Source organism: Zonotrichia albicollis, chromosome 10 (assembly GCF_047830755.1).
Source record: "Zonotrichia albicollis isolate bZonAlb1 chromosome 10, bZonAlb1.hap1, whole genome shotgun sequence".
Lineage (NCBI taxonomy): Eukaryota > Metazoa > Chordata > Aves > Passeriformes > Passerellidae > Zonotrichia > Zonotrichia albicollis.
In genome coordinates this window covers 31,551,608-31,579,199 of record NC_133828.1, presented here as the reverse complement: position 1 = coordinate 31,579,199, position 27,592 = coordinate 31,551,608, and the positions used below count along the sequence as shown (strand labels likewise).

At 55.7% G+C, this 27,592-nt stretch overlaps 1 protein-coding gene across 18 annotated transcripts in view; it reads right to left on the bottom strand.

The window, feature by feature from the left end:
* Positions 1 to 1,424: 1,424 nt before the first annotated feature.
* The window catches only part of TNS1 (tensin 1), a 66,192-nt gene continuing 40,024 nt past the window's right edge, over positions 1,425 to 27,592 (bottom strand). For 10 of the 18 annotated variants that reach the window (XM_074548696.1, XM_074548694.1, XM_074548702.1 and 7 more), the window contains 17 exons: positions 24,235 to 25,935; positions 21,746 to 21,826; positions 17,878 to 18,056; positions 17,481 to 17,619; positions 15,068 to 15,160; positions 14,114 to 14,149; positions 10,052 to 10,250; positions 8,390 to 9,276; positions 6,973 to 7,059; positions 6,217 to 6,348; positions 5,710 to 5,802; positions 4,967 to 5,044; positions 4,807 to 4,878; positions 4,558 to 4,726; positions 4,221 to 4,289; positions 3,876 to 3,908; positions 1,425 to 2,848 (listed from right to left, as the gene is read on the bottom strand). In XM_074548696.1, coding sequence (XP_074404797.1) covers positions 2,704 to 2,848; positions 3,876 to 3,908; positions 4,221 to 4,289; positions 4,558 to 4,726; positions 4,807 to 4,878; positions 4,967 to 5,044; positions 5,710 to 5,802; positions 6,217 to 6,348; positions 6,973 to 7,059; positions 8,390 to 9,276; positions 10,052 to 10,250; positions 14,114 to 14,149; positions 15,068 to 15,160; positions 17,481 to 17,619; positions 17,878 to 18,056; positions 21,746 to 21,826; positions 24,235 to 25,935 — 4,193 coding nt within the window. In that variant the 3' untranslated portion in view covers positions 1,425 to 2,703. The remainder of the gene's footprint in view (positions 2,849 to 3,875; positions 3,909 to 4,220; positions 4,290 to 4,557; positions 4,727 to 4,806; positions 4,879 to 4,966; positions 5,045 to 5,709; positions 5,803 to 6,216; positions 6,349 to 6,972; positions 7,060 to 8,389; positions 9,277 to 10,051; positions 10,251 to 14,113; positions 14,150 to 15,067; positions 15,161 to 17,480; positions 17,620 to 17,877; positions 18,057 to 21,745; positions 21,827 to 24,234; positions 25,936 to 27,592) is intronic. The other 8 variants (XM_074548695.1, XM_074548692.1, XM_074548699.1 and 5 more) reach the window with 8 other exon arrangements.

Below are 27,592 nucleotides of genomic sequence, written 5' to 3'. Positions count from 1 at the left end.
AGCTGTGTGTTAAAAAATAATACAGTCATCAGATGATTTTGTTAGTGATTTGGATACTGTCTAAATTTTCAGCTAGTGGATTAGTGGGGAAGCCGGGAGAGGCTCAGGGCCCGAAGCAAGTGTGATGCTATTGGCAGGTATCTGCTGGGGTTGACTTCTATGCAACATCTCTGGGGTGCTTAGATCTGCTTCATTTGTATGGGGAGATAAAGAGAAATAGGAGTTCCAAGCACGTTTCCAAGGCAGCAGATGAAAATAAAATTACATTATTATAATCTCTTTTCTTAGCAGTGAGAAAACCAAGTCTGAAAAATAGAGGCTTTCAAAAATATATCTTTATATATCTATAAACACAGTGTTTTCTCTGATGGGTAAATGGCAGGATGAGGAGATTACGGGTGAGATCATCTCTTGTCTCGCTTGAATTTCGCAGAAGGAGGGAATCACTTTTTAGAAATGTCAAAAATTAAAAGATCTCTGCATCTGTGCGGCCAGGGAGCCGGGGAGGGGGAAAGCCCTCCCAGGACCTCCTGTCCCACCACCATCTCACAACCAGCTCCTCGCTACCCCTCCTTTCGCACCTCAGTCCATCAGCAGAGCCCGTGGCCCTGGCATGCCGCTCACGCCCCCACACGCACACACACACCCCGCACACACGCACTGCTCACACGCAGCCACCCCGCTCTGGGGCCCCCGCCTCTTCCCCCATCTGTATTTTGCCTTGCTCTGGATTTTCTTTTAACATGCAGGTGTTTCCCCAGGGCAGGAGAAGGGGGGGATATAGTGGGGGAGATATGATGCGCAGAAAGCGATATGGCGAAAATAAATATTTTTGGAGAGTAAATTTAACCTTTTTTTCCTCCTTAAAATTTCATTAGCTTACAGTATTTTGTCAGTATAGCTTGTATATATATTATAGCTATCAAGGCAAGGGTGGTCCACGGGAGACAAGCTCTCCAGGGGACTGCAGTGCTATGTGTCTAATTTTTGTCCCCAAAAGACTATCTGGGCCACTTTGAACTGAAAACTTTGTCTAAAAAAGCTCTCAGGGGGAATATTTGCAGCAGAGGGCTCAGCAATGACCCTGCAGCTCCAGCTGGACCATTCCCCCTGCCCTAAACCTGCATATGTTTAGGGCCGAAACATCCTCTGCCCCCTCCCCAGCACCATGGGGCCGGGACCTCCACCTGCTGCACCCCCACCATGATCTCTCCCCCTGCAGTGGCACAGAGGCCCTCTGCCCCTCTCTCCACCCAACTTGCCCTCCTCACCTACCAAAGCTAAGGGAAAAGCCAACAGCACTGAAATCATTGCAAAACTATGGTGCATTTCAGGGGCATAACCTCGAACCAGATGGTTTAGGGGGTACACATGCGTCAACCAGGGTGGCTCTCAGAGGACCTGTGACCTCCCCACTGAGCCAAGGCTGCCCAGCCACTGCAGGCCCCTTTCTTTTTTTTCTTGTTTTTTTTAATTTTCTTCCTTGTTGTTTTTTTTTTAACGTGGCCTCCAAAACAAAAGGAGAAAAAAAGCGCCTGAGTTACTTGTAGTCGTTTGCCTTTCGTGCAACTTGAATGTCCATGCAATTTAAAAACCGCTTGCGTGTCTCCGAAGAGCTAGATAGGGGTAGCCACGGGTCTGCTGCTTTGCACAGGGAACCCACCTGTGCCAGCATCCGCTATTATTATAATCATTATTATTATTACAACTATTCCTTTCCTTTCTGTTTTGCTTTTTTTTTTTTCGTGTTAGGAGAATATGACAGGCCGCAGGAGAAAACTGTCAAAGAGGACTAGTGACGGGAGGGAAAATAGGAAGACGGGAGAGGAGGCGACTTTCTGCATCCTCCAGGTTCCTGGGGAGTATCCACCTTTCCCAAGTGCTGGGTGGCAGGAGCCCCCACACCTCCTCACAGGCTGGGGGGCACAAGAACCCCTGGAGAAGTGGAGAAACAGCATGACCCCCCTCTCTGGGTGGACTCACAGCGTCTCACCTGTGACTGGTGCTGGCCTCTGGGTCAGCAAAGGTCAGCCCATGACCAAGCTCCCCAGGGATTGGAAGGTTCAGGACCAATTTCCCCATGTCCCCAGCAAGTTACCAGGTCGTGAGCAGGTTTTAGGGGATGCACAGGGACCAGTGAGGACCCTCCTCTGCAGCTGGACAAGGGAAGGTTTCTGAGAGCATCTCCTCTGGTGTCCCATAGACCCAGTGCATGCCATTATCTCCTACAGGTCAGTTCAAACACACAGCAGATGGAGCTGCTGGGATGAAGCTTCTTCCATGGGTTTTGTCAGTTGCCTCTTTTTTTTCCAGATGGAAAACACCAGTCATGGTCCCACATTCAGTCCCAAATGGATGTCACCACTTGAGGCCATGATGCTGAAAGCTGGAAACACACCTCTCACTGCCGCCTTTGCTTTGGTCACCTTCCTTGCAATGGGACATGCATCCCCTCTGGCGTGACTTTGTGGCTCTCCTTCGTAGGTGCGTGGCTTTGGTTCCTCTGCATGTGTGTTTGGCTTGTGTTGAGTTTTTAGGGGTTTTGTTGGTGTTTTTTTGTTGTTTGCTGTTTTCCTCCAAAATTCCAACCCTTCCCCCCCCCCCCAATTCACTTCCCTCTCCCACAATGCACTTCCTCACACTCCTTCTCGGATCAGCTCCAAGTCCTTCTCCAAAATTCAAGAATCACCCGCAAGTGCCAGCTCATCTCTTCTGGCCGGAGCCAAGCATGACCCTGGAGACAAAGTTGACGATGGCTGCAGCTGGCTGGTCTGGGTCCAGCTCGGCAAAGAGGTGGCAGATGTTGTCTGTGGTGCTCCCTTGCTTCCTGGCCACAAATCCGAAGAGCCTGTGTGGGGAGAAGGCAAGAGCCTCAATATTACTCCTGCACAGATTATCACCACCCTCTTCCAACATGGTTTTGTCCCACTTCCTCTCTTTAACATCCACGTCTCACAACACAGAGGGATACATCCCAAACCAGCCTGCATGAAGGCCCATCTCCTCTTTCCTTTGCTGCAGTTTCTTTGAAGGCAAAGTTTCAATCATTTCTTGACCCAACCACCCTTGCTCTGAACATCTCTGCCACTCTTCCCAAGCCCATCCCAAAGAAGGAACCTTCCAGATGATCATAGCATTGCCTTGGTTTGGCCTCTTGAAACCAGAGGTGAGATGCGCTGGCCATTGGGGCAAACCCTCCAAGAGATGAAGGCATGCAAGGACACAGGAAGCTAAATGAGACCATCTGGTTATTTCTGTCTGTCTCTCCCCTGATGAATAAAATGTCCCTTATTTTTTTTTAATTAGAATGTGCAAACTCAAGTTATAAATACAGGGGGAACAGAATGTGAGACAGGCCCAGGCTATGGCATTTCTAATTGGGGAGGGGAAATATCCCAGCAGCTGGACATCCTAATAAAAACCCCTTTGCTCACACAATGGCTAAAATTAGTGGGAGCTGGCCCCTGCAAATGGGCTCAGCCAACATCTCTGTGCTCCCATGGGTCAGGACAGGAAGAAAGGGAAGAGATGAGCAGTAGCTCACATACCATCAGCATAACCCCAGATCTGCTCCATAACCTGGTTCCCAATGACTCCCCAACTCTCCCAATGTTGGGAGAGTTTCCAGTTTGGTCAGTTCAGCAAGAGCCATGCCTCCTCTAACCAGGAATCTGGGACTAAAAGATGCATCCTGAGTTCCCAAGACTATGATCTCATGCTTGGGTGAAACACTCCTGCAGTGAGGAGCTGAGTCCACCTCAAACACAGCCAGGACGCCCTGCACAGGGTATCTCCCAGCCAATGCTCAAACACAGGCAGAAGTCACCTCAACAGCAGCTGGGAGGAATCTCCTGGGAAGCACAGAAAGTACTTACTTGGCTGGGCCACTGCCATCAGTTTTAGTCCACCTGCAAGGAGAAGAGAAGGTGTGAGAGATGGTCCCTCCTGCACTCCACAGAGAGACAGGGCCTGATGGCTTGGCACAGGCTTGGCTTTATGAAAAAATGGTGCACCTCTCCCTCAGCATGAAGGTGTTTGGAGACACCAAAAAGTCACCAGAAGAAGGTGACACTGCATCACAGTATCCAAGGGGACCTTGCATTCTCTCTTTGCAAGAGCAGAGGAGAGAGCAAGCAAAGGCCCTGCTCCAAGCAACCCAGGAGGCTAGAGGAGGGGAAAGGGCTGGGGGTCATGCATTCCCCCCAGGTTAGGGCACTCACTTTCGTTCCTGGGGGTCCAAGTCACAGAAGGTGACGGTATTGAGGGGGTAGTGTCTTCGGAAGAACAATCTGAAACACAAAATGGGGAATATCAGGGCCAGGGAAGCTCCACCACTGTCTCACCACAACCCAGCTCCACCAGCCCAGGGGACACTGCCATAGGTCTCCCATAGGATGTTCCAAGAGTCAAGGACAAAGCCCAGCCATGTCCATGACCAGGTTGATGCCATCCCAGGGACATCCTTCACCAACACACTTTCTTAATCATAGCCCTGCTGGCTTTGGGAATGAGCCAACACTGGCTTTTGGCCAGAGATGTGGCCATGTAAGCTCTTACTTCCTCTGGTTGTCTGTTAAGGTGATGCCTTGTGCAGAGACTTTGAAGTGAACAATGGTAGCTGTGGGCGTGGGGTCAGCCACCAGCGTCTCAGCAACAGCCTTCGAGATGGCCTGGGGGCCCGTCAGAGACTCCATCTCCACTGAGTTGATGAAGAGGACGTTGCAGGCTGCAAAGGGAGACAGCAGACATGGAGTCAGGCAGTTCTCCCAAGCCAAGTTCACCCCATGACAACCCCTCTCAACTCACCTGCACCCTGTTTGAGGAGGTCCGTGGCTGAGTTGGTGGCTGACGCAGAGTCTTTCTTTTCCTCCATGGGATCTAGGAGACATGGGATGGTTACTGATGCTCCCTGCTTGGAAACCTACCCCCTCCCGGCAGGCTGTGAGGACAGAAGCAATGCTCTTACCTCGGTCAGGAATGACCAGCTTGCAGGGCAGGGCCAAGGGCGTGATGGAGTGCTGGTACACCAGTGCTGAGAGACAGCCTGGGGAGAAAGGGAAGATGGTCAGCATAGGGCCAGTGTTGCCAGATGAAGAATTGCTTGCACCTGCTGGGTTAATACAATGATCCTTTTGCAAAATCATTGGGCTATGGAACCGCACAATCCAAAGTATGATAACCATTAACCAGGGAAAGGAACAAGAAACTCCAGCTTTCCCTGATTAGGTCACCACTGCTCTGGGGGGATGGAAACAGGCTTTTAGGTGGGTTTCCTCACTAATGGTCCTAATGCCACATGTGGCAGTTCCTCTCACTGAAACCACTGGGTAGCCCTCCACAGACTGCTCAGGGAGGGGAGAGAGGTGCCAGGACCACTTTAGGAACAAAAAGTGCAGCAGAGGTCTTCATGCAGCTCCTCAGACAACATTAGTCATGGAATAAATGGAACAAGGGGAGCCCCTGCCCTCCACCCTCCCAGCAGCATCAGCTGTCCTACATGTGTGTGTAGATAGGTATGTACCAATGCATACAGGCACGTTTGTGTGCTCTCATGAGTGTGCATGAACACAGAGGCTCCAAATGCCCACACAATTCAGTTACACAGAGACAAGAGGCAGTAACAGGCTCTCCCAGACAGTTCTGCTTTGATAGTAGGCAAGGCTCTCCCAGCCCAACCCCTCATGTGGAAAGCACGCTGGGGGCACTTACCAAAATTAGGCTCATTGGGACATCCTTTTAGTTTCACACCTCGTGAGCTTGTCTCGATGAGGAAGTGCCTCACCAGCTCATTGGCCAAGTCTCCTGGGAAGAGATGAGAGGTTCTCACACCACAGCCACCCTCCTCCTATTACTATGCAGTACCATTAAGGAACCAGTGCTCCAGCTCAAGAGATGGGTCCCTAACACTACACACACCCTCCTCAAATCTGTCCCTTTGCACATGGTCAACCTCAAGCCAAGCTGTACCACAGTGCCGGTGGGCTGGAGAGGCTGTACCCATTTTAATATACCAAAGTCCAAGATGTAGGTGCTCCTGAGCCCTCCACAGCTCAGGGCAGAGGATGCCTGGTGCTTCCCTGTGCCCTGGGAGGCAGGGATCCTGCCACATCAGCACATACCCAAGGGCACGACTGGCTCAGCAGCCCCAGCTGCCCGCTCACCCTGGCTGAACGATGGAAGGCATCTGGGCGTGGGAAGGAGAAGGGCACACAATACCTTTCTTGTTCTGCTGCATGACCGTGGGAGGCGGAGAAGCAACTTTCATGGCGAGGCCATAGGCTCCCCGGAAGGAGTGGCTGTCCCGGATGATGAAAGCCCCCGGCTCCCTGTCCTTCAGCAGGGCAATGGCTGCAGGAGAGAATGGCAGAGCTCAGACAGGCACAGTGAGAACCAACACACCCTGAAGACACCAGCAGACGTGGGTTGGATGGAGTGCCCCAGCTCTCCTAGCCAGGCACCACAATGTTACCGTGCCTCCTGCATGGCTGAGTGGGTTGCCAGGCTCAGGCTCATCTGCCCCCACCTCCCCTGCCCTTGTGTCAGCATCCCCAGTTCCCACCCTGCCTATGTCTGAGCAACCAAATACTGCAGAGCAAGCAGGAGCCAAGGCCCAAATGCTGGGACCATGCCCCTGAAGGCATCCTGCCGCCTCCTTGTTCTCCCCACTCTTTTTAGCCATGTTTCCAAGATACCTCTGAGCATTATTAGCTCAACAGCCAGGTGTTTTGCACCCTGAACTGCAAACAAAGATCCACTGCACACTGCAGGGACTGGAGCTCTTCTACCAAGAGGAAGGTTTGAAGAGCCCACATCACACAAACCTGCAGTTGAATGGGGCTTCAATCCCACATCTGCAGCAGCCTGAGCAGTCATTATAAACCTTCACTCTCAACCCAATCCATAAAGGAAATCCTTGGTAATCCCTGTGATCCCAGACACACCCCAACTCCCAATCCTGTGTCATCTACTTACCCTGCTCCCTGGAGATATCTGGTTTGTACCAGTACTTGGAAGTATCCTGCACAAACTTGACATTGGCACGAGTCTCAGGACTGATGTCTGCAGGAAAGGGAAGAAAAGACAAGAAAAAAGTTAAAAGATGCTGTATCTGAAACTCTACATCCAGCCAAAGCATCCAGTCCACCTCCTTTCAGATCCAGCCCATTGCACCAACCTCAGCCCAGTTCCCCATACCCAGACAGGCTGATCACTACCTGGAGCTTATGGGGCTGCTGGGCATCTAAAGCTAAATCTAAGCACGAGGGGCCTCAAAGGGCTGTGTGTCAGATGAGCCCCTATGGCACACAGCCAGAGATTAAATGGGAATTCTTTAAAAGAAGCTGGCCAGGTGAAATAAAAACTGTTGGAGGAAAGAAGTATGTCCGGAGGTGCCAGAGAGATGCTGACTTCAGAGGACCTTCACTGCTCTCTAATGTTCAAGATTTGGATCACACTTCATAAAAGTAAATTTCTTCCCTTATCTTTGCTCTGAGAAGAGGAAATGGACAGGTCAATCTACCCTAGGCAAAGAGCCCCAGCCTGACTGTGCCTTGTTCAGTGCCCACCAGAGGCACAGCCACAACGGGAGCTGGTCCTCTGGCTGTGAAGCTGTCATTTACTCAGGCAACATTTACAATCACCTGCTCTCCAAAAACAACCAGCCAAACAACCAAGAGGATTGGATAGCATCTCTGCTGGAGACATGTTATCAGCCCTCAGCAATCTGGTCACCTTCGGAGAGGCAGGGGGCTCACTCCCCTCTCCAAGCTGCTTGTTAATTGTTACAGGTTTTAATTGCTCATGCTTCCCCCCTGGGAAAGGTCCTTGGCCATGAAGTCACAGGGCCAGGACGAGTGCCAGAGTGCCCACAAAGGGCTGCCTGCTCAGCAGGGAAACTGGCCCAGCAGCCGGAGCCACCGCTGCCCCACAGCTTTATTCCCCTGCTCCTATCAGCCCAATCTTGACGTCACCAAGGTGTCTGTAACCAGAGCTGGCAGAAGTGTACCAGGCAGGATGGCACCTGGGGCACGGCACCATTGGAAATGAGGAGGCAGCGGGGTCCCAGTGGGGTAAAGCCCTCTGGGAATGAGGCCAAGAGGTCAGTGCATCCCCACGGCAGAGAAAAATCGCCTCCAGGAGTTTTCATCTCCTCACACACATCTCTGGAAGCTGTTTATGCCAGAGATGCTAGTCGGTGTTTTTCCTGTTTGGATTTGTCAGAAAGCGCAGGAAATGGCCCTGGCCCCAGCGGTGCCTTTGGTTTGCGGATGGACAGGAGGGGTAAATCAGGACACGGCTGCAATCCCTTTCCTGACAGCCAGCAAGGAGGAGGAGGGGAGAGCCCTGAGTAGGGCAGGGGGACGCAGGAACCTCCAAGAGCATCCCTTACCTGGCATGGAGAACTTGGAGAAGTCCGGCAGAGTGTGGGAGAAGGCAACGGCGCTCCCGCCGCTGGGGCTGGACATGCCGCTGGAGAGGGGAGAGGACACCTTGCCGTTGACAGTGGCATAGTTGGGGAGGCTGTTGGAGCGGTCCCCGGCCGACATGCGCCGCTTCTCGGGCAGAGCAGGCTGCGAGGTGGGGCTGCCCTGGCGGTAGGCAGCCGAGTCCGGGGAGGAGGAGTGTGGCGTGCTCGTGCCGGGGTAGTACGCCGGGGACACAGGGAAGGACGGCGTGGAGGGAGGCTGGTAGCCAGAGGAGCTGCTCTGCCGAGACAGGGTCAGGTGCCTTTCCTCTGGGCTGGAGTAGCCATACAGGGGGCTGCCAGGGGATGTGGCTGCCGCTGCTTGGTGCCTGGACAGGCTGGGGCTGCCTGGTGGGGCCACCAGGTTGCCATGGGCCATCACAGCATGCCTGCCCAGCCCGGGGCTGCCAGGAGCAGCGCTCATGCTGGGGTTGATGGCTCTTCGCCCGAAGCCAGGGCTGGGCGGGGTATTGGTAGCCACTGTCCGGTGCAGGCTGCGGGGGCTCCCTGGCAGGGTGTGGACCCCCACCACACTGACCTGTGGCTGTGGCCGAGCCTGGGGTTCTGGCTGAAGGATTCTGGGTTCTGGCCCAGCAGCTCGGCCATCAGGGTAGTCAGGGCTGCTGTATGCTGAGCTTGGGACCCCTCCTTGGACCATTGCAAATGAAGATGGAGACGAGTTTTGGTAGCTGCTGTGAGCAGAGGGCACCTGTGAGCCAACAGGCGAGCGGTACAAGGGCTCAGCTGAGGCATGGGGAGGTGTAACCGTGCCATGGGGGCTGCCTTCTGATGGGTAGCTACGGAGGGAGGCCCTAGGGAGAGACAAAGAAAGCCAGAATTCAGTTCCATCACTCATTCCTGCTGCTGACTGGAACTGGCACCTTCCTGCATGTGGCACACAGGGAAACTGAGGCATAGAGCCAGTCAGCTACTTGGTTGTTCAGAGGCAACCATGGGAATGGTCCAGTCAGCTTCATGGACACAGCTTTAGCTCCACCATAAATCCCAAAGTATGTCTCTCTGGGGAACAGAGCGATTTTCAGCGATCAGCAAACCCCTGATTTATCCTGCCCTGCCAGCCTGTGTGGTTGCAGAACATCTTGTGGGCAGGGTAGACAGGGAACAGGGACAATGGCTTCATCTCACCCCAGAGGACGTACGCTCAGCCTAACACAGGGCTAGGGGTTAGCACAACCCATCTCTCTTCCAATTCCAGGGGCGAGGTGAGAGGTTTCTGAGGTCCAGTAACCACCAAGTAACCAGCAGTGACCCAGATTTGTGTTCTCAGAACACCAAAGTGTAGAGCTGGCTGGGATACCCAAACTCTGCATGGAGAGATGGGGGTCTTTGCAAAGGCAGTTTCCATGTGGGAACAAGCACCATCCCTGGAGACGTTCAAGAAACAACTGAATGTGGCACTTAGTGCTCTGATTTAGTTGGCTTGGTGGTGTTGGCTGGACTCAATGAGGATCTTGGATGTCTTTTCCAACCCTAATGACTCTGTGACTCTGTGATTCTAAGCCTGTGCACCAGGCAGGGCTCAGCCCCAGCCCCACCAGCCCCTGGGACGTGCTCCCACTGCCTTACCCATCCATGCTGTGAATAGGGCTGCTGGTGGAGACAGGGCTGGGGGCGATGAAGGAGTTGGAGAAAGTGCCATTCCTGGTGGGCACCTCTGGGCCTGCGGGCTGGGCAGCAGGCTGGGCAGCGGGCTGGGCAGTGGGCAGTGTCCCTCCCCTGCCCGTGGTGGCCGTGCGCGCCACTGACTCCACATAGCTCCTGGGCTCTGCAGCAAGAGAGAGGTGAAAACAGATGAGCCTACAGCTTGCATGGAAAAGGGGCCACACCATTCCCAGGACCCACATTTCACACCAGTGAAGGTGCCTGAGCTGACCTCCTCCAGCTGAACATTTCTCCCCACCTCTTCCACCAGGGATTGCACAAAACCACATCTGGCTCATTCAAGACCTTGAAGTTGCTTCAAGAATGCTGAAGACCCCAGCCAGGACACGGGGAGGGGAATCACCTCTTTCTCTGAGGGGACTGGAACATGGGACCACGATCCCTCTGCCTGCCACAGCCCCTTCACCCTGCTCTGAGTCAGGATCCCTCCCACCCAGGATGCCACAGAGAACACGTACTGCTCCCTGTTCATCCACAGCCCCTAAAAATAGAGCCAGTGACACTGCCCAGCCTGCGCTGACTCACACAGCACGGATGACACTGCCCTGTGCTCCCTGCAGCCCACCTCTGCCAGCCATCTCCAGCAGCAGACCAGAGGGCAACTCCAGCTATTTCCATTGCAGCATCCAACACTTCACTCCCAGCCCAGCTTGAAACCAGAGCCCACGAGCAAGAAAAGCAATTTTCCTTTAGAGCCGCCAAGCCGTCCCGTGCCAGGAGCAGCGGGCTGGGCTGGCCATTACCAGCCATGGCAGACACCAGAGCCAGTCCTCTCTTATACATTGTCCCCTACCTCCTGTTCCACCCAGGCTGGACCCTATCCCTGTGACAGCCCCACAGGCTGCAGACTGAAGCTGCAGCCCCACCAAAAGCTGCACCAGAGCAAGGGGCTGCAGCTTCAGTCCCATTCCCCCAAGCCCCGCAGCCATGTCACACCTCAGCCTGCCCTACACAAGATCCACTGGCATCAAATCCTATGGGCCAGGCAGCCTTGCTGGTCCCTGCCTCCAGGCTGGCCATGCCCAAAGCAGCTCTGCAGTAGTAATTAGCATTACAAACATTATTATTGTTATTATTAGTCATAACGGCTGGGCTCTGGCTCAGCCTGCTGGCAAGCTGGCCTGCTCACCATCAGCAACGCCAATGCACAGCTCCACGTTCTGAGCTGGAGCAGACACATGCAAGGAAAAAGACTGTCATAGGTCCCACTCCTTCCCCCACAGCATCTCTGTGCTGCATTTGCCTATGGAGAGGGGAGGAGTCCCTCCCTTGGGCTGATGTCCCTGGCCAACAACCCTAGGAAAGAACTGAGCCAAAACCAGACCGCGGATCTCTGCACAGGCTGGGTACCAGCATCTAAGGCAGGACATCCTGAGTGACAGGGATGAGGCACTACCCAGGGCAGCTGCAAGAAATCCATTGCAGCTTAGGTAATTAAATTAATTTCACAGCTACTCACTTTTCCCCTTCCCAGCTCCCCAGCCCAGACTAAAATTAGCCAGACAGTACATATGAGTCAGCCTGCAAGAGGTTAGGACCATAGGGCTGTGAAAATGCCACCCCCTCCCAAAAAGGCAGGAGCAGGGGGCTTGGGGGCTGTGCCACAGTGAGGTGTGTGGCATTGGGCACAGGTTCCAGTACATTGATTCAATGTAGGACAGGAGAAAAGTTAGAAAGTTTCAGGCAGGATTTTTTTAGGCTGAAAAATCTGATCTTGCCTCCTTGTGTTTTTTTGGAAGGGACTCCGGAGATGGGAAAATGGGTGGGAAAATAGAGAAACTCTGAGTCACCAAGGAGATGGGCATTTGTTTGGGAATCCCAAATCCAAGCACGGCTGCACGCTGGCCAGAAATCCCCAGTGATGCATCTGTGTCAGGCTGTTTTAAAGCCTCCTCAGAGCTGACAGCCACATCCTGAGCTCCCACACTGCCAAAGCATCTTCCGAGCCCATACAGAGGGCAGCCATTCCAGCTGGGATGTGCTAGGCAGAGCACGGAGGGGCAGGGACTGTGCCCGTGAAGTGTGGCTCCTGGAATGTGTGGCTAAGTGCAGAGGGCCCTGAGCCAGCAGTAAGCCAAAACACCAGTCCCTTCTCAGAACTATAAATTCAATGCCCAAAAATATCATTTCACAGAGGATGAAGCAGGGCTAGAGGCCCATGGTGGCCACTCAGCCTGGGCAGTGCGGAGTCACTGGACATCCTTGCTTGGGGGACAACCATCATGCAAGGGGACAGAGAAGCAGGACAGCTTGAGCTCCTGAGGGTTCAGTGGGAAGGAGAGGAGAGGAGAGGAGAGGAGAGGAGAGGAGAGGAGAGGAGAGGAGAGGAGAGGAGAGGAGAGGAGAGGAGAGGAGAGGAGAGGAGAGGAGAGGAGAGGAGAGGAGAGGAGAGGAGAGGAGAGGAGAGGAGAGGAGAGGAGAGGAGAGGAGAGGAGAGGAGAGGAGAGGAGAGGAGAGGAGAGGAGAGGAGAGGAGAGGAGAGGAGAGGAGAGGAGAGGAGAGGAGAGGAGAGGAGAGGAGAGGAGAGGAGAGGAGAGGAGAGGAGAGGAGAGGAGAGGAGAGGAGAGGAGAGGAGAGGAGAGGAGAGGCAATGTTTTAGTCTTTGGAAGCTTAAAGCTGCATAGAAATGGTAAAGATTGGGGGAACTTATGGGATAAAAGCCTGGTTTTATCCCAGCTTTGCTTCCTTTAATGTAACCCAAAAGCCATAACTGAAAAATCAGTTCTGAAAGTAGAACTTTTTTTTTCAAGCAAATACTTTCTCCACTATGACACAGTGTTCAGATTTTGGTTGTGAGCATTTTGAGAAACTTCCAAGGAGAAATGCTGATGGCTGCTAGGGCTAGAGGAAGCACCACACCCACCAAGAAGAGACACTCTTTCCCCAAAACCCATCCTGAACATACAGTTCCTCAACCCAGCTCAGAGAGCGCAAAAATGCAATAAAGGAGGAAGCAAAACCACCCAGCAACCGTTACCTAGCAGGCAGCACTCCAAGCAATCACAGCCACTCCCAAAGCCTCTGTCCCCACACGAGATGTGCCATCCCAGAGCCCACAGTGCCTGCACCGTCAGCACAGCCACACTTGAACTGATGTCCCAGCTCAGCCCCACCCTTGGCATCCCCAAAGCGGCACAACCCAGAGACAGGAGAGCTGGGGGGAATTTGGGCAGCTGCCTGAGGGGCAGGAGATGTGCACCAGCTGCTGGTGCTGCACCACTGCCCAGCCGGCCGTGCTGGCAACACACTGGTGGCCTCTGCGCCTGCTGACCTTTTGTGCTGCACTTTGGTTTATTTTCACTCTGAATGGCAACAGCAAAGCCAAAAGGGGAGGGAAGGAGACTAAAACAGGGGCTGTTGCTCCCAGATCCCCGCCAGGCTCATCCAAAGCTGGCTGTAGCGTGCCAGCATCCCCAGTGTGCCACCAGTAAGGATGCGACTCACTGACAAAGAGCTCTCAGTCCCCAGGGATGACAGCACACAGTGTGACAGACCTTCAGGAGCTCTCAGTCCCCAGGGACGACTGACACACAGTGTGACAGACCTTCAGGAGCTCTCAGTCCGCAGGGACGACTGACACACAGTGTGACAGACCTTCAGGAGCTCTCAGTCCCCAGGGACGACTGACACACAGTGTGACAGACCTTCAGGAGCTCTCAGTCTGCAGGGACGACTGACACCCAGTGTGACAGACCTTCAGGAGCTCTCAGTCCCCAGGGATGACTGACACACAGTGTGACAGACCTCCAGGTCCAACTTGGACACTGAGAAATCCTACCACGACACAAGGCATGCTGTGCCCCTTCTCTGAAGGGAGCAGCACAGGCAAGACTCAGGCTCCTATATCCCTGAGGGACAGCACAAGGGAAGGCTGCTGGAACAGACACCTGGGCCTGCTCTGAGGGACAGTCCAACAGTGAGGTTGCATGAGGAAGAGAGATAGAGAGAAAGAAAAGCCTTTCTTACCTTCTTCAGAGTCACCGCCCGCTTCCCCTTCTAGCTCTGAGAGACGGAGGGGCAGGGGAGTGATGGGAGGGGGGAGAGGAGGAAGGGAGGTGCGAGACAGAAAGAGAAATCAGAGTTAAGCAGCTCTGCCTTGCTCAGGCAGGGGCACACAGAGCACAAAGGAGAGCCCCACACTGGAAGTGCTCCAAACTGACACCCAGCCTCAGACATCCCCACATCACATCAACATCCCAGAAATGATGTCCAGAACGCAGGAGGCTGGCTTCAGATGGGAAAGAGGGAACAGTGCAGAAGAGAGTAACCAAAGGGCTGCTCCCAAAAGCCCAGCAAACACCAGGAAAGCATCAGCTCACCCTTGAGGGCAGAGGGATAAGGGTCTTACAGTATGAGCTCAATCAACCTCTGGCCCCCAAGCTTAGATGGGTTTGAGGAGGTCACACTCAGCCCTGAGCTGGCTCAGGAAGGGGCCCTGGGTGCTGGGGAGCAGTAAGGTCTGGCTTGGCAGGCTACTCCAGGACACGTCCCCAGGACAGCAGGGCCTTTGCACTTAAAATACTGCTGTCCAGGATAGAAAGAGCTCTGGATATTGTTCTGGCTGACAGGCCCAACTCCCAGAGAGCAAACTGTCTCCAGCTGTCCTAGGGAGGAGGAAAAGGAATGTAGGGGGTGGGAGAGGGAAGAGTATGGGGCTGAGCAGGAAACAGGGCCACAGGGTTATCTGCTAGCCTTCACTGCTGAAGACCCTACTGCGTGGAGTCCCCCAGAGCAGACAAACATCCCACATACTTACACAGTCCCAGAGGCCCCACAAAAGGCAACAAGGACCCCCACGGCCACCTGGCCCCAAAAGGGAGGTGGAAGTGCCTTCTCCAAACTAGGGACCCTTCCAGGATATCCTCACAGATGCCCCCACACAAAGATCTGCCTGCAGTCCCCACTCATGTCCGCACTCACCTCCCACTGGATGCAGCAGGATCTCAGCCGGGTTGTGGGGCTTCAGCCCCAGTGCTGAGAGCGGGGTCTTGGCCAGGCCAGGGGGAGAACGCACTGTTGGCACAGTGGACACAAGGATGTTAGAGCAGGGTGGGAGGTGATGCCTCAGAAAGGCTGGAGCTGCCCATGGGTTCAGAACCCTGTAACCCATCCCACCCAATAGCTGCAAGGAAGGGCTGCTGAGAACACGAGATGTCCTTGTATGAAGCAACACCCTTCAGAAGGATGCTGATCCCCCTCTTCATTTGGGAGAGGACACAGGGCAGGAGGTGACTGGGAACAAGCCCTCTGCCCCACTGCAAAGCTGGCAGGATGGAGAAAGGGGGCAACTCCCACCAGGACAGGCCCAGACCCCATCTCCCAGCACCATCCCCATGAAGTCCCACCATAAAGACATGAAGCCCCTTTCATTTCCCCTATGTGAGCAGCCATCCCAGCCCAGCTCTCCCACACCTGAACTCCTTTCTGCCAATCCCCACATCTGGCCGAGCTGGAATCCAGCTGCCCAGAGCAGCTCATCAGCCCCACAAAAGGGACAGAAGGACTGCCAAAAAACCCCTGCCCTCCCGACCAGCTCAATGGGTGGATGAGGATGTTCACACAGAGGGCTGGCAATGTACATGTGAGTTCTGCAGCCCTGTGCCCAGACATACACACCAGGAGGAGCTGTGTATGTGTGTATGGCTATGGTATGGATGGCATGGGGTTTCACAGGGCAGGGCAGGCCGCCCCAAGCAGATTGCACCTCCTCCCCCTCCTACCCACTGGGTTTGCCCCATCTCCCTGATGCTGTATTTTCCTGTATCAGGGGAAACCTCAGGGCATCATGTTCAGCAAGAGAGACCAAAGGGCACGAGCCTCCAGCAGTGTCTGAATGTCTCTGACTGGTGGCACAGGCACAGGGCCTGTGGCGAGGCAGGGAGGCAGTGGGTGGTGGGAGGTCCAGAGGAAAGCCAGACCTTTGCCCCGAGGCCAGGTCCACCCAGCAGCCTGGGGCTGGAGCAGCTGAGCAGCCAAGTTCCTGGGAAACTAAGACAGCAGCACCTTCCCCAGTGAGCATCTGATTCCCTCAGATCCAGCTGACTCCAAGGCACAGTGTCAGCTCACACCTCAGTTGGCTGATGAGCAGCAGGGTCCTCACAGGGCCAGGAATTCTCCCAGGACTACCATCTCCAACAGAGGGGAATTGCTCCCGTATCCCTCAGGACCACTTTGGCAAAGCCTGAAAGCTGCAGCTTCAAGCTTCCCATGCTTCCCTGGCTGGTGCTGGATAAGCAGCACGGTCTCGGGGCCACGACCCCAGCCAGGCTGCTCCCGTCACCTCTGCAAGTGACTCATCTCCCAAAGCCACTGAGCCACTGCCAAAGGAGCTGCTGCTGCCCCGGGCCGCGGTCTCAGTTCCCAGGAACAACAGGGCCATTTCCAAGCTGCCAAGCACCCAGCAATGCTCCCACACTCATCCCGAGAGACAGGGTTCAAATACCAGAGGATTGCAGGGAAGGAAGAGCAACAGTACCCAAGAAAATTGTTAACTTTTCCAAGCCCCATAGGCTGAGCTGTGGGGGGCAGGTGGCTTCACTGCAACCATGGCATCAGAAGGGGCTGTGCTCAGCCCAAGCATCCCCAACCTAGAGCATCCCTCAGCCTTCAGCCTACAGAAGTGTTTTAGACGGGATGGGGGGCTGTCATCTTTTCAATGGGTTTCCCAGTTGACTGGCTGCTCCATTGCACTGCTCTGGCCCGAGTCGTGCTGTGCTGACATGTGGCTGCTCCTCAGGGCTCGTTGCTCAAGCTGGTCACACAAACCCAGTCCACACAAACCCACCGTGACAGAGAGGGTAGGTCAGAACAGAGACACTGCGCTGGAGGAGCAGAGAGCAAAAGATGCAGCATGCAAAGGGCATCCCAGCCTTCTGCCCCTCCTGCCCTTGAAACTGTGAGCAAGAAGTGATGTGGTGTGAGTCTGCCCTCCTGATCTTCAGTCCCTCCTGCCTCCCTCCCACTCGCCTGCCACTGCAGTTTTGCTTCTCTTCATGCCATGCCAGTAGGAAAAATGGGGAGATGCAGGACGGGATGGGGTCATAGCATGCCTCTCTTCTCATCCCACCTTGGGATCCCAGCAAAGTAATACCCCAGTGAGTAGAGAGTGGGGAAAAGCCAAGAAGAGCGTGCCAAATATGTGGTGCTGAAGTAAATGGGATGCTGACAGCAGCATGGAGTGGCAGGATAGGGAGGAGAAAGGAGGATGGAGAGGAGGAGTGGTTAACATGGTGGTGGGTGTCTGGAACCTGGAGCTGCCTGACCCTTGGCAAATTTCTGGCTTGCCCAGAGCCACCCACCGAGCCCCTCTGCCTCCCAGAGGCGTGGCACTTACAGGTGTTGGAGTAAGGGGTTTGTGGTGACACAGGGAAGGCTGGGGTGGGGGGAGAAATCTCACCGCCGCTGGAGGGTGGGCTGGTGGGGGAGGCACCCTCCATCTCCTCGAAGGCTTCCTTGTAGCTGTGGAGGTGAGGCTGGGGAGAGCAGGAGAAAGAGTCAGTCCCATCTCCATGATGGGCACAAACCTCTAGGACACCCCAAGGAGAGGGCAGAGGAGGAAAAGGGAAGGGTTTCACCTCCTCTCTGCTAACCACCACCCCACCACCACAAACACCATCACTGATGCCCAGCTCCGTGGATGCCGTGAATGCTGACCAAGCCATCCCCCTCCCTGGAGGCACGTCTCCCCAGTCAGCCATCCCCCAGCCCAGCAGTCCTCTGCTCCAGCCCACCTCTTTGGGCCTCCCTCCAGGGTTGGCTGCGATGGTGCTGACCACCTCAGGAGAGAGCACGGTGGGGCTGCGGGGCGAGCCCGGCTCCGGGGAGCTCTTCTCATAGTGGCTGTCGCTGGGAGTCCGCTTGCGGGCAGGGACAGCGCTCTCCTCCAGAGGCTTCTCCCGGGACTGCGCCCCTGCAGGGCAAGCACAGGGCAGCACAGGGGTGAGCAGCTGCCAGCTGAGATGGAGACCAGCAGGAGATGCTTCAGGCCTGACCTGAGAGGTCTCAGCTGCAGCACTCACCTGCATCAAAGCCCCAGACCAGCATGGGTAGCTGGGGCAAATATGCACTACGACAGTGACCCCAGACCAGGTGATAGAGCAAGGCAGGGTTGTGGCTAGTGGCTGAAATGCTGCACTAGCCCTCCCAAGCACCATTAGATTTTCAGGGACAACCTCCAGCAGTGGGTGCAAGGGGCAAAAGCATCCTGAGATTAGTCCAGACAGCCCATCCCTGCAGAGCAGGGAAGCAACAGGGACTCCCGACAGCATCATAGTGGGAAATGACCAAATCAGCCAGCACAAGGACAGCTGTATTCAGCCTGCATCCCTGCACCCACAGCCAGATGTGGCTTCAACCACAGCAGTGGAAAAAGCCTGGTTTTGTGAATCCCCAAGGCAGAGGGAACACTGTATAAAGAAGAAAGAACCCATCAGAGAAATGGTGCAGGGAACCCTAAATAAAACACTGCTGCTCTGTCCCCAGTGTAAAACCTCTCTAAAAGGAGAGATCAGCATCTCCCCTCCATCTCCCCCCAAACATCCTTCCCAGATCCCAGCCACCAATGTCCACAGGCAGGGGGAAGAACAGAGCGACCAAGTCATCACAGGAGATTGGGTTTCTTGGGCTGTGGAGAGCTCCTTGGCTGGGATAAAGCCCAGGAACACAAAGTTGGCACAGGGCAGGGCAGCTCAACTCTCCCAGCACCTGACAGTACCCAAACACACTTTCTATCCCACCTCATCTGGTTAAGAGGTTACTCTGGGCTCATGGATGATGGTGCTGAGTTCAGTGCACAGCAACCCCACTGAGTACCATGGGCACAGCTCAGAGACACTTCTACCCACTAGCAGAGGTGACAACACTGTCCCCTCTACTTTTCCCACAATCGCTGAGCACTCGTGCTCCCCTTGGTCAGCACATTAGGGAAGAAAAAAAGAGAAAAAGGAGAAAAAGAAAAAAAAAAGAAAAAAAGGAGAAAGGCCAGCATCACGCTCCAGGAAATGCACTTTTCAAACACCAACTCCTTTCCCACGGGCTGGCGGAGGAAAACCAGCCATCAGCTGCTTCCCCTCACTCCCGGGGGCTCCGCATGGGACCCACGCTGACCTCCCCTCCTGGCTGCTCAGCACACACACCAGAGCCTTCCCGGCCCGGGGCAAGGGCTGCCAGGGCAGCGGGGAAGGAGGTGGCCCGGGCGCATTTCTAAATAATCAGCCCAGTGAATGGCAACAACAATAAAATCGCGGCTCGGGGGGAGAGGCGGCCAGGCTGCGAGGCGGGGGACGCGAGCCAACGGGGCTGGCTCCAGCCGCAGAGGCGGCCTGGAAAATTCCACTAAGAGCAGCTTTGAAACACAACCCCCGATCCTTTCTGCAGGTGCTCACCGGCACGGGAGATGGCCATTAAAAGGACCCGTGGAGAGAACAGGGGGACCGGGAGGGTCCCTGGGAAGCTGTCTTGCAGGTATGGGCAGCATTGCACAGGGCCACCCTGTATCTTTTGTCCTGCTCTTCACTTAAAGGGAAGAAAAAAAAGAAGAAACTGAAGCCTGCAGTTGTGAGCACAGGGAAAAACAAGATAGTGGAGGAGAAAAAAGTAAACTCTCATATTTTCTGTTTTTTCCTTCCACTTTGTGCACTATGGGTTCTCCTGAACGCTGCAGGAGCATCAACAGGAGGATCCTTTGGCCCATTCCAAAGTGAGTTGCAGGGCCCAAGCACTTCAGAGAGGCAGGGACTGTCTCCTCCAGCTGTGCACGCCTGCCTTGCTTTGCAGTTTCCATTTGGGAAGCACTAAACTCGGCAGATGGATGGAGCCTGGCTATCAGTGCACATCCCACATCTGCAGCATGGGACTCCCTCCCCTGCTCCGTCCCCAGGGCTTCACGTCACCAAACCACAGGGTGCTGGATCTGGCCCCTTGGGACACCCAGGAGCTCGGCAAGCCCTGGCTGCTCCGCTCCCCAGACATGGAAAGTGGCCGGGGCCACAGGGAGGGGAGGGAGGAGAAGGGAAAAAAGGGACTCATTGTTCAGGAGCGGAGAGTGGGAAACTTCACAGGCCGCCCAGAGCAAAGCCTGGAGGAAACCCAGGCTCTGAATATGGCTCCCCCGACCCCCTGGGTGATTTATGGGATGGAAACTATGCTTGAAAAACAAACTCTCCTTTCCCCAGCTTGCTTTGCCCCCTCAGCAGACACAGCCTCCCTTAGCCACGGTACTGTCACTGGAGTCCCAAGGACGCCGTGGCTGGCTGCAGGATGGCAGATTCCTGTTCACAAAGGGGGAGCAGGAGCCTGCACCCCACTCCTTACCCTCTCACCCAAAACCTACAGCTAACCTAGTACCAACCCACTGCCCTCACACTCAGCACAGCTCTAGGGCTGGGGAAGGGCAGGGAGCACAACAGCTGGGGAAGGAGGAAACAGGAGCGATGGCAAACCCAGGTAATTTTGCATCTGGGGAGCCAGGTTTTGGGCCAAATGAGGAGGGAGCTGCTTTTAGGCAATGAGATGCTAGAACTACTGCCTGGCAAGAGCCAGGTCATACCCCCACAGTAGACAGGAAAGAACAAAGAAATATCCCAAGGCCCTTGGGATGTGAATGGGGACACGCAACACCCAGGGAAGAGAGATGTAAACTCACTCCCTGTCTGCCATGTTGTCCTGTGCTGCTCCTCACCAGAGCCCAACTCACCCCATCCTGGCACAGACTGCTCCCCACATCCTGCCTGATTACCCCAAATGGGTATGATAAAATACCTTACTCTGTGCTGAGGACTGGGAGGGTTCAAACTTCTTTGGTCCTCCTGGGGAGAAACCCGAGGTGCCAGTGGGGAGAGAAAGGTCACACAGAAAGATGGTGACTCCCCACTCCATCTCCCACCTTCTCCTTGCCCTGCAACAAGTGGGTGCACAAGCACCAAGCAGGTCACCAGCACACATCACCCAGGGCAAACTCACCTTCAAGGAGCAAGAGTCACACTGCATAAAACCCAGCCTCAGCAGCCCACACCCTCCAGCTGCACACCAAGACATGGGGATCCCTAAACTGACATAGGAGAGACCCTCCTGGGCTGACAACTGGCTATATCTGGGTTCTGTGGACCTGCATCCCAGCCCTTGCTTCCCAAGGGGGTGAGGTGTGGTCAGGGCAAAGCTGGGAGGGGATGCAGCAAGGGTCCAGAACTGGCCCAGCAATGAAAGCCCCACCAGCAAGCAGTGCCAGGCTTGGATGAGATGCAAAACCAAGCATGGGCAGAGGAGTCTGTACCCAGGGCCAGGGGCTCCCCCATCACTGGAGGAGCTCAATGGGAGCCCTGACCATCACTCTGCTGAGAAAAGGGATCATTCCTGCATGGAAATGGTCTCCTGAGCCTTCCTCCATCCCACATCCATGCAACACACAGATCACTCAGCATGCATAGAGGTGGAAGGAACAATGAGAGGGAGGGAGTGATTACGGGGAAGGAGAGAGAAAAGATGGGAAAAGGAAGGAAGGATGAGAGGGGGGAAGAATGCAAGAGATGGAAGGAGAAGGATGCATGGGGAAGGTTGGAGAACAAGGAAGGAGGGAAAGGGAAGGAGGTGGAATGAACAAACCGGAGAAGGACCGCTGCTGGCTCAGAGGAGGACGGGGGACTTTGGTGCTCTTGTTGAGTTCCCTGAGCTTGGCGTTGTACTCTGCCAGCATACCAGGACAGGGAGTGCAAGGAGGGTGGGAGGTCACAGAGGACAGACACAATCCCCCACAGAGAGAGGAAGGGGCAGACAGGACAAATGTCACGAGATACAACACAGGGGAAGAGAGAGAGAAAGAAGAGAGAATATTAGCTGCGGTCCAACAGCTGAGTCTGGGGTAATCTGGGGTCTGAAGGAGCTCAGCCTCTGCTTGTAGCTGCTTTTCCATCAGCTAACTTGCCTGGCTGCAGGCACCACATAAACCCATATGGGAAATCAATGGTGGCCCCTGGTCATATGTAGCCTTGTGCAACACCACAACTGCCCCATCACCATCCTCTCAGGGATGGCACCATGCAGGTCCCCTTCATCACAGAATGCTCAGGGCTGGGACAAGATGGGGTGGTCCCAGATGCCTTGCTAGGAGATAAGGGGGTCTTAAAGGATGACAGGACCACCTGCCCTCTGTGGGGAGATGCTGGGCATGCCAGCGCTGCCCTGTGCCATGTCTTCCCCTCCATCATCAGTGGGAAAAAGGAATGGGAGCATTCCCCCACCAAGAAGGGAGGAGGTGCGAGATGCTCCTCATCTCTGCGCCAGGACACGCAGGCAATTTATAGCAGCAGGGAATGTAAACAAACATGTCCATGCCCCACGGTCCCCGCTGGCTGTCCCCTCCCAGCGCTGCCTTCAGGACACCTCGTTCCCGCCAGAGGTCAGGCCACCCGCCTGCACTGTCCCCACCTCAGCACAGAAGGCCCAGCTCCAGCAGGGACAGGTGGCCACAGGCTGGGGCCATCCCCCACATGCCCCTCTCCTCCCTGGGAAGCCCAGTGGCTACAAGGGGACAACAGTAACCCCAGCCCAGCCCTGAGGACCTCATTCATGGTTGGGGGGATGGATGTTTCTGGTAGACACCATCAAAAGTCCATTTCCCACACACTGCAAATACTCTTCCTCCTCTCCTTAGAACTGTCTACTTTTCCAGCCCATTTTAATTCTTCCTATGGGGCAGCAGGGGAGGGCAGGCATGTGCTGTTTATAATATTAAATCCAGACATACAGCACAGTTTGGGCATCCATGTGTCCTTAGGTTTGTTTAAATTCTTTGCAAAAGCCCCGTGACCCTTTGTGAATCTAATCTGGATCACAGAGGTCAGGTCCAGATGGATGCAAACTTCCTCCAATAACTCTATGACCCTCCTCAATCCCACTCCTGCCACTTGCACCCCTCCTGCCCCCACCCTGTGACTCAGTTCCCACTCCTGGGAGGTTGATGCTGTTGGATTTTTCCAGCCAAGCCTTTTCCCCCTCCCTCTAATGCCGAGCGAGTTTCTGGACTGAGCACAGAGTTAGAAGGGACGGAGCTGCCAAGCCCCAGCATCACAAGCTGGCCCACAGCCCCAAACCCTTCCCAAATGTCACTCCACAATTGAACAACTGCAGCCGAAGATGTGGGAAGGGAGGGCACCAAGCTGCCACAGCACCATGGCACCTTCTTTCTGGGCAGCTGGGACACTCTTGTGTCCCCAAAGCCCCTAAGCTAGAGCTGCAGGAGCGCAGGGGATTGGTGGGTGCAGCTTGCCCTCCACAGCACAGAGCTAATGCCTTCATCCAGCCACAGCACCACACTCAGCAGTGCACCCAACCAAGCACCAAACCCCTCTGGTAGGGCTGGGAAATGTCTTCCCAGCCCCTGACCACTGCCCCACAGCTAGGTCCAGATTCAAACCACCCTAGGCCAAGCTGGGCAGAACTACAGCTGACAGACAAAAGCCTAGTTCCCAAAAGCCTAGTCTCCACTCCAGCAGCACTCCAGCTGCCCAAGGAGGAGGTCTGAGCACCAAACCCAGAAATCCAGGGGGGAAAGAAAAGACTGAAATCAGGGATGAGCACAGAGACATCAAACACAAGACAAGTGAAGTTCTCTGCCGGGACCCTATACCAGATCATGCTCCAGGCAGGGAGAACACCATGTCCAAGTGGGGTCCAGGCAGGACAACCTCAGCCAGAGATTAAAACATTTTCCCAAACTCTCCATATTCTCCTCAAAAGAAACATATTCCCCAGAGATCCAGCAACTGGCCCCACCACCAGGGACAGACCAACCCTGTTACCCTAACAGGATGGGGGGGATTTGATACCCTCAGCCACCCCTTTTTCCCCTCTGGGCAATGCTGCTGCAGACAGGAAGCTGCAAAGGAGGATCCCAGCAAAGAAGAGCAGCACAGGCTGCTCCCCTGCCCTGCATGCATCCATGGCAGGGGGCTCAGTCCCAAGCCCAGATCCAGCACGGTCAAGGAGTCTCTGCATCACTTATCCCCAGCTGCACCATGCATGCCACCCTCGTGTGCTCCAGCACTCGGGACATGCGATCCTCCCCATCCCCCCTAGGAACCAAAGGATCCTACCTGCCACCCTGTGGGCCACCAGGCCCTCCAGATTCAATGGTTCTTCTGCCGACCTCGACAGGTCTTCATAGCTCTCCGGTCCCTTCAGGGGCATCTGGTTTTGTGCTGGGACGGTGGGGGAAGGTGGGGAGGAGGTGAGTTGCTGCTGAGACCCCACAGGGCTGTAGCACGAGGTGCTGAGTGGGACAGAGCCCATCTGTGCTCCGGCCGGGGCATGGCTGTAGCTCCTGGGCTCTGGCAGCGGTGCCAGCTGGTAGCTGTAGGGTGAATAGCTTTCCCGATAATCATGCACCCCATAGTCCAGCTCTCCGGGAGAATAGGCTTTGCTCCCAGGCTCAGAGACCACGGGGCTCACGGACGTGCCAAAGGACCTCGACTGGGCCACCTGTGGAGTTGGCCGGGCGTAGAGACCAGCAATGGGCTGGGTGGAGAGGGAGGAGGGCAGGGGTCCGGCTGGCTTGTCCTGACGGGAGGTGGCAGGCACACTCTGCGACTTGTGGACGCCAGGTGCGAGGTCCAGCATGAGGACATCCAGCGCTTCAATGGACTGCTCAATCTCCCGGCGAGAGGGCGCCCGGGGGAATTCGGGCATGCTGTGGCTGTGTGGGGGCACCGTCTGCAGCGGGCTAGGCTGGGGGCTGCAGCTAGAGATGCTGGGGCTGTGGCTCTCCATGCCGCCCTCCTGCAGCCGGGAAGGTGGCCGGCTCCCCCCATGCTGTTGCCAGGAATTCAAGCCCCTCTGCACAGCCTCCCGGCTGCTGGTACTGCGAGCCGGGGCCTGGGGCAGCGCCGGGTTGGCATCGTACTTGGCAGTGTCCACTGCCGGGAAGGACCGGGAGCGGTAACTTCCAGGGTGGTCGTAGGCATACAGGTAGGGCTGGGAGCTGGGCAGTGGCTGGGGCTGGAGCCACCCTGGGGCGTGGGAGCCCGGTAGGCGCTGTGGGTAGCCAGCCAGGTGCTCCTGAGTGGATGCCGAGGGCCGCAAGGAAGGCAGCGTGTCACGCAGGTGGTGGCCCATCAGGGTGTTCTGGTTGTTGTAGGGGTAGCCACCGTTGGAGAGTGGCTCACCATCGTACAGCCCCTCCTTCAGCAGCTTCTCAGCCCCATTGCAGCTCGAGGGGCCGTTGGGCAGGGAGGACAGGCTGCCCACCCGAGGCGCCTCCTGGTAGCCAGTCTCACTGGCAGTGGTGGTGCCATCCAAGGAGGAAAGCGTGCCCAGGCTGCCCACACTGTGCCCATCTTGGTTGGGCAGCTCATCATCCAAGATATCCGTCTCCCGCTCGGCCACCAGCGCCGCGGCGTTCCCGTTGACATGCACCTGAGCCGGCACCACATGGCGGCCCGGCATGGTGGGCAGGCGCGCCGGCACGGGGCCGGGCACGTGGTTGTGCATGGGCGGCGCGCTCTCCAGGCCAAAGCCAACAAGGAGACGATCCAGCTCCTGCTTCTCCTCAGGACTCAGCACCGCCTGGCCGCTGGGTGCCCCGCTCACCCCCGGCTCATCGGTCCGGTCGGTCTTGGTGGACGCAGTGGAGTTGCCCGAGTCGCTGCTCACCGAGAGCGTGTGCTCGACGTGGTTGGGCGCTGCTGAGAGCGGGAGACGGGCAGCGTTGACGGCACCGGTGCTGCCGTGGAGGGAGTCCTTCTTCTTCACTTTAGCGTAGAGGCTCCCATCCAGGGGCCCTTGTGTGTGCCCAACCTCTGCAAGGGGAGAAACGAACACGAGACCCCAGATCAATTGCTGGCTCTCTGCACGGAGCTAATGGGTCCCATTAGCCGGTGATTTCGATTTCTTCTGTGTGCCAAAACACTTAACGACCAGCATCGATGTCTCCTCGGCACCCTCCACACTCCCACCGGCGCCACCATGCAGAGACATCGCAGCCAGGTCCTCCCCAGCCCCATGCCCCCACAGCCCCCCAATTCGTACGCAAGCACTGCCTGCTCCACTGGGATCTACCAAATATCCCGTGCACTATTTCCAGGCATCATTCCTGGCAATTCTCCTCCACGGCTGGCAGGGGCCGGGGCTACCCACACAGTCAGCGATTGCTGCTCCGCAGGGCTCATCCAGCCTCAAAGGGCCATGTGGCACCAGGGAGGCAGAAAGGGAGAGTGGAGGAGATGCACCATAGGCTGTAGGAGGACGGGTGGAGGCAATCAGTATGTGGCCTCGTAGCTCTTTGTGTCTCCAGCTGGATGGATGCACTCAGCCCACGGGTGAAGGACAAATGAACCACAGACCCACCTTTCCTCCCACTGCCCACTCTTCTCCCAGATAATGCACGGATCCAGCCACACAAACATCCTTGACTTTTTCTTTCCTGACTACAGACAGGCTCCCACCCTTTCTGTTCTTTCCCTTCCCTCTCTCAGGCCAGGTCAAGCTGCCCTAGAGCTTCTGCAGCAACAGTGCCACTGCCCAACCCTAAACATGCAGCCTCTCCTCCACAGGAAAGTCCTGGCACCATGATTCAAGTCCAGTGTGGGCAGCTGGCTCTGCTCCACAGCCCCAAAAGGATGGGGGGCAGCCAAGGCATGGCAGCATCGTCACCAGTAATTCTGCACTCCAGTTCTGAGCCCCCCAGCCACCATCACGCCCATCAGCACCAACACCACAACCAGCTGCACCCCTTAAACCTTTCCAAGTGGGGCAGACAGATTTTGGCGGTACAGAGGGACCCTGGCCACTGACAGCAATGGGAATAGTTCCCAAGCTACATCCCCCCCTGCCAGAGCTGCACAGCACGGACCAGGCTGCAGACTCTTGTTTTTCCAGCTCCCTGACGAGGTTTCCTGGAAGGTCCCGCGAGCAGTGTTAAACACTTTCTTTTGGAGGAAAAAATGACTCTTCCCTGGCGGGGGGCCAGGCAGCTGACTCAGGGACGGAAGACGGCCCTAACACGATAGTGTGAAATCAGAGCGGCCCTATCTGCAAGCAAAACACTTCCGAGCCGGGACAGCTTAACCGGGCCCACGGCGCCGCACCCGCACCCCGGCAGCTCCCACGCCAACAGCCCCCTCACCACAGAGCACAGGAGGGTAACAACACCGAGCCCAAGTCCTACAAAGTCAGGGCCCTCTCCTCGTCGCTGATTTTCCACTTCTGAATCCCCGCTGGCAGTATCCCAAGGAGGCCGCTGAGCCCCAAAGCCTCCCGTTGGCTTGAGGATGTCCCAGGACCATGCAGCAAGGTCCTCTCTGGGTACTTGGTATGGGAAAGAGTGAGAATTTCTCTCAGAGACTCAGAGCTGCTTCATCCAGCCAGTAAAGCCGGGAGCCAGTAGCATTTGTCTCCACAACACCTCCCACACTGGAGAAAAGGGTAAGAGAGGGAGGGAAACCCTTTCCATGGAGG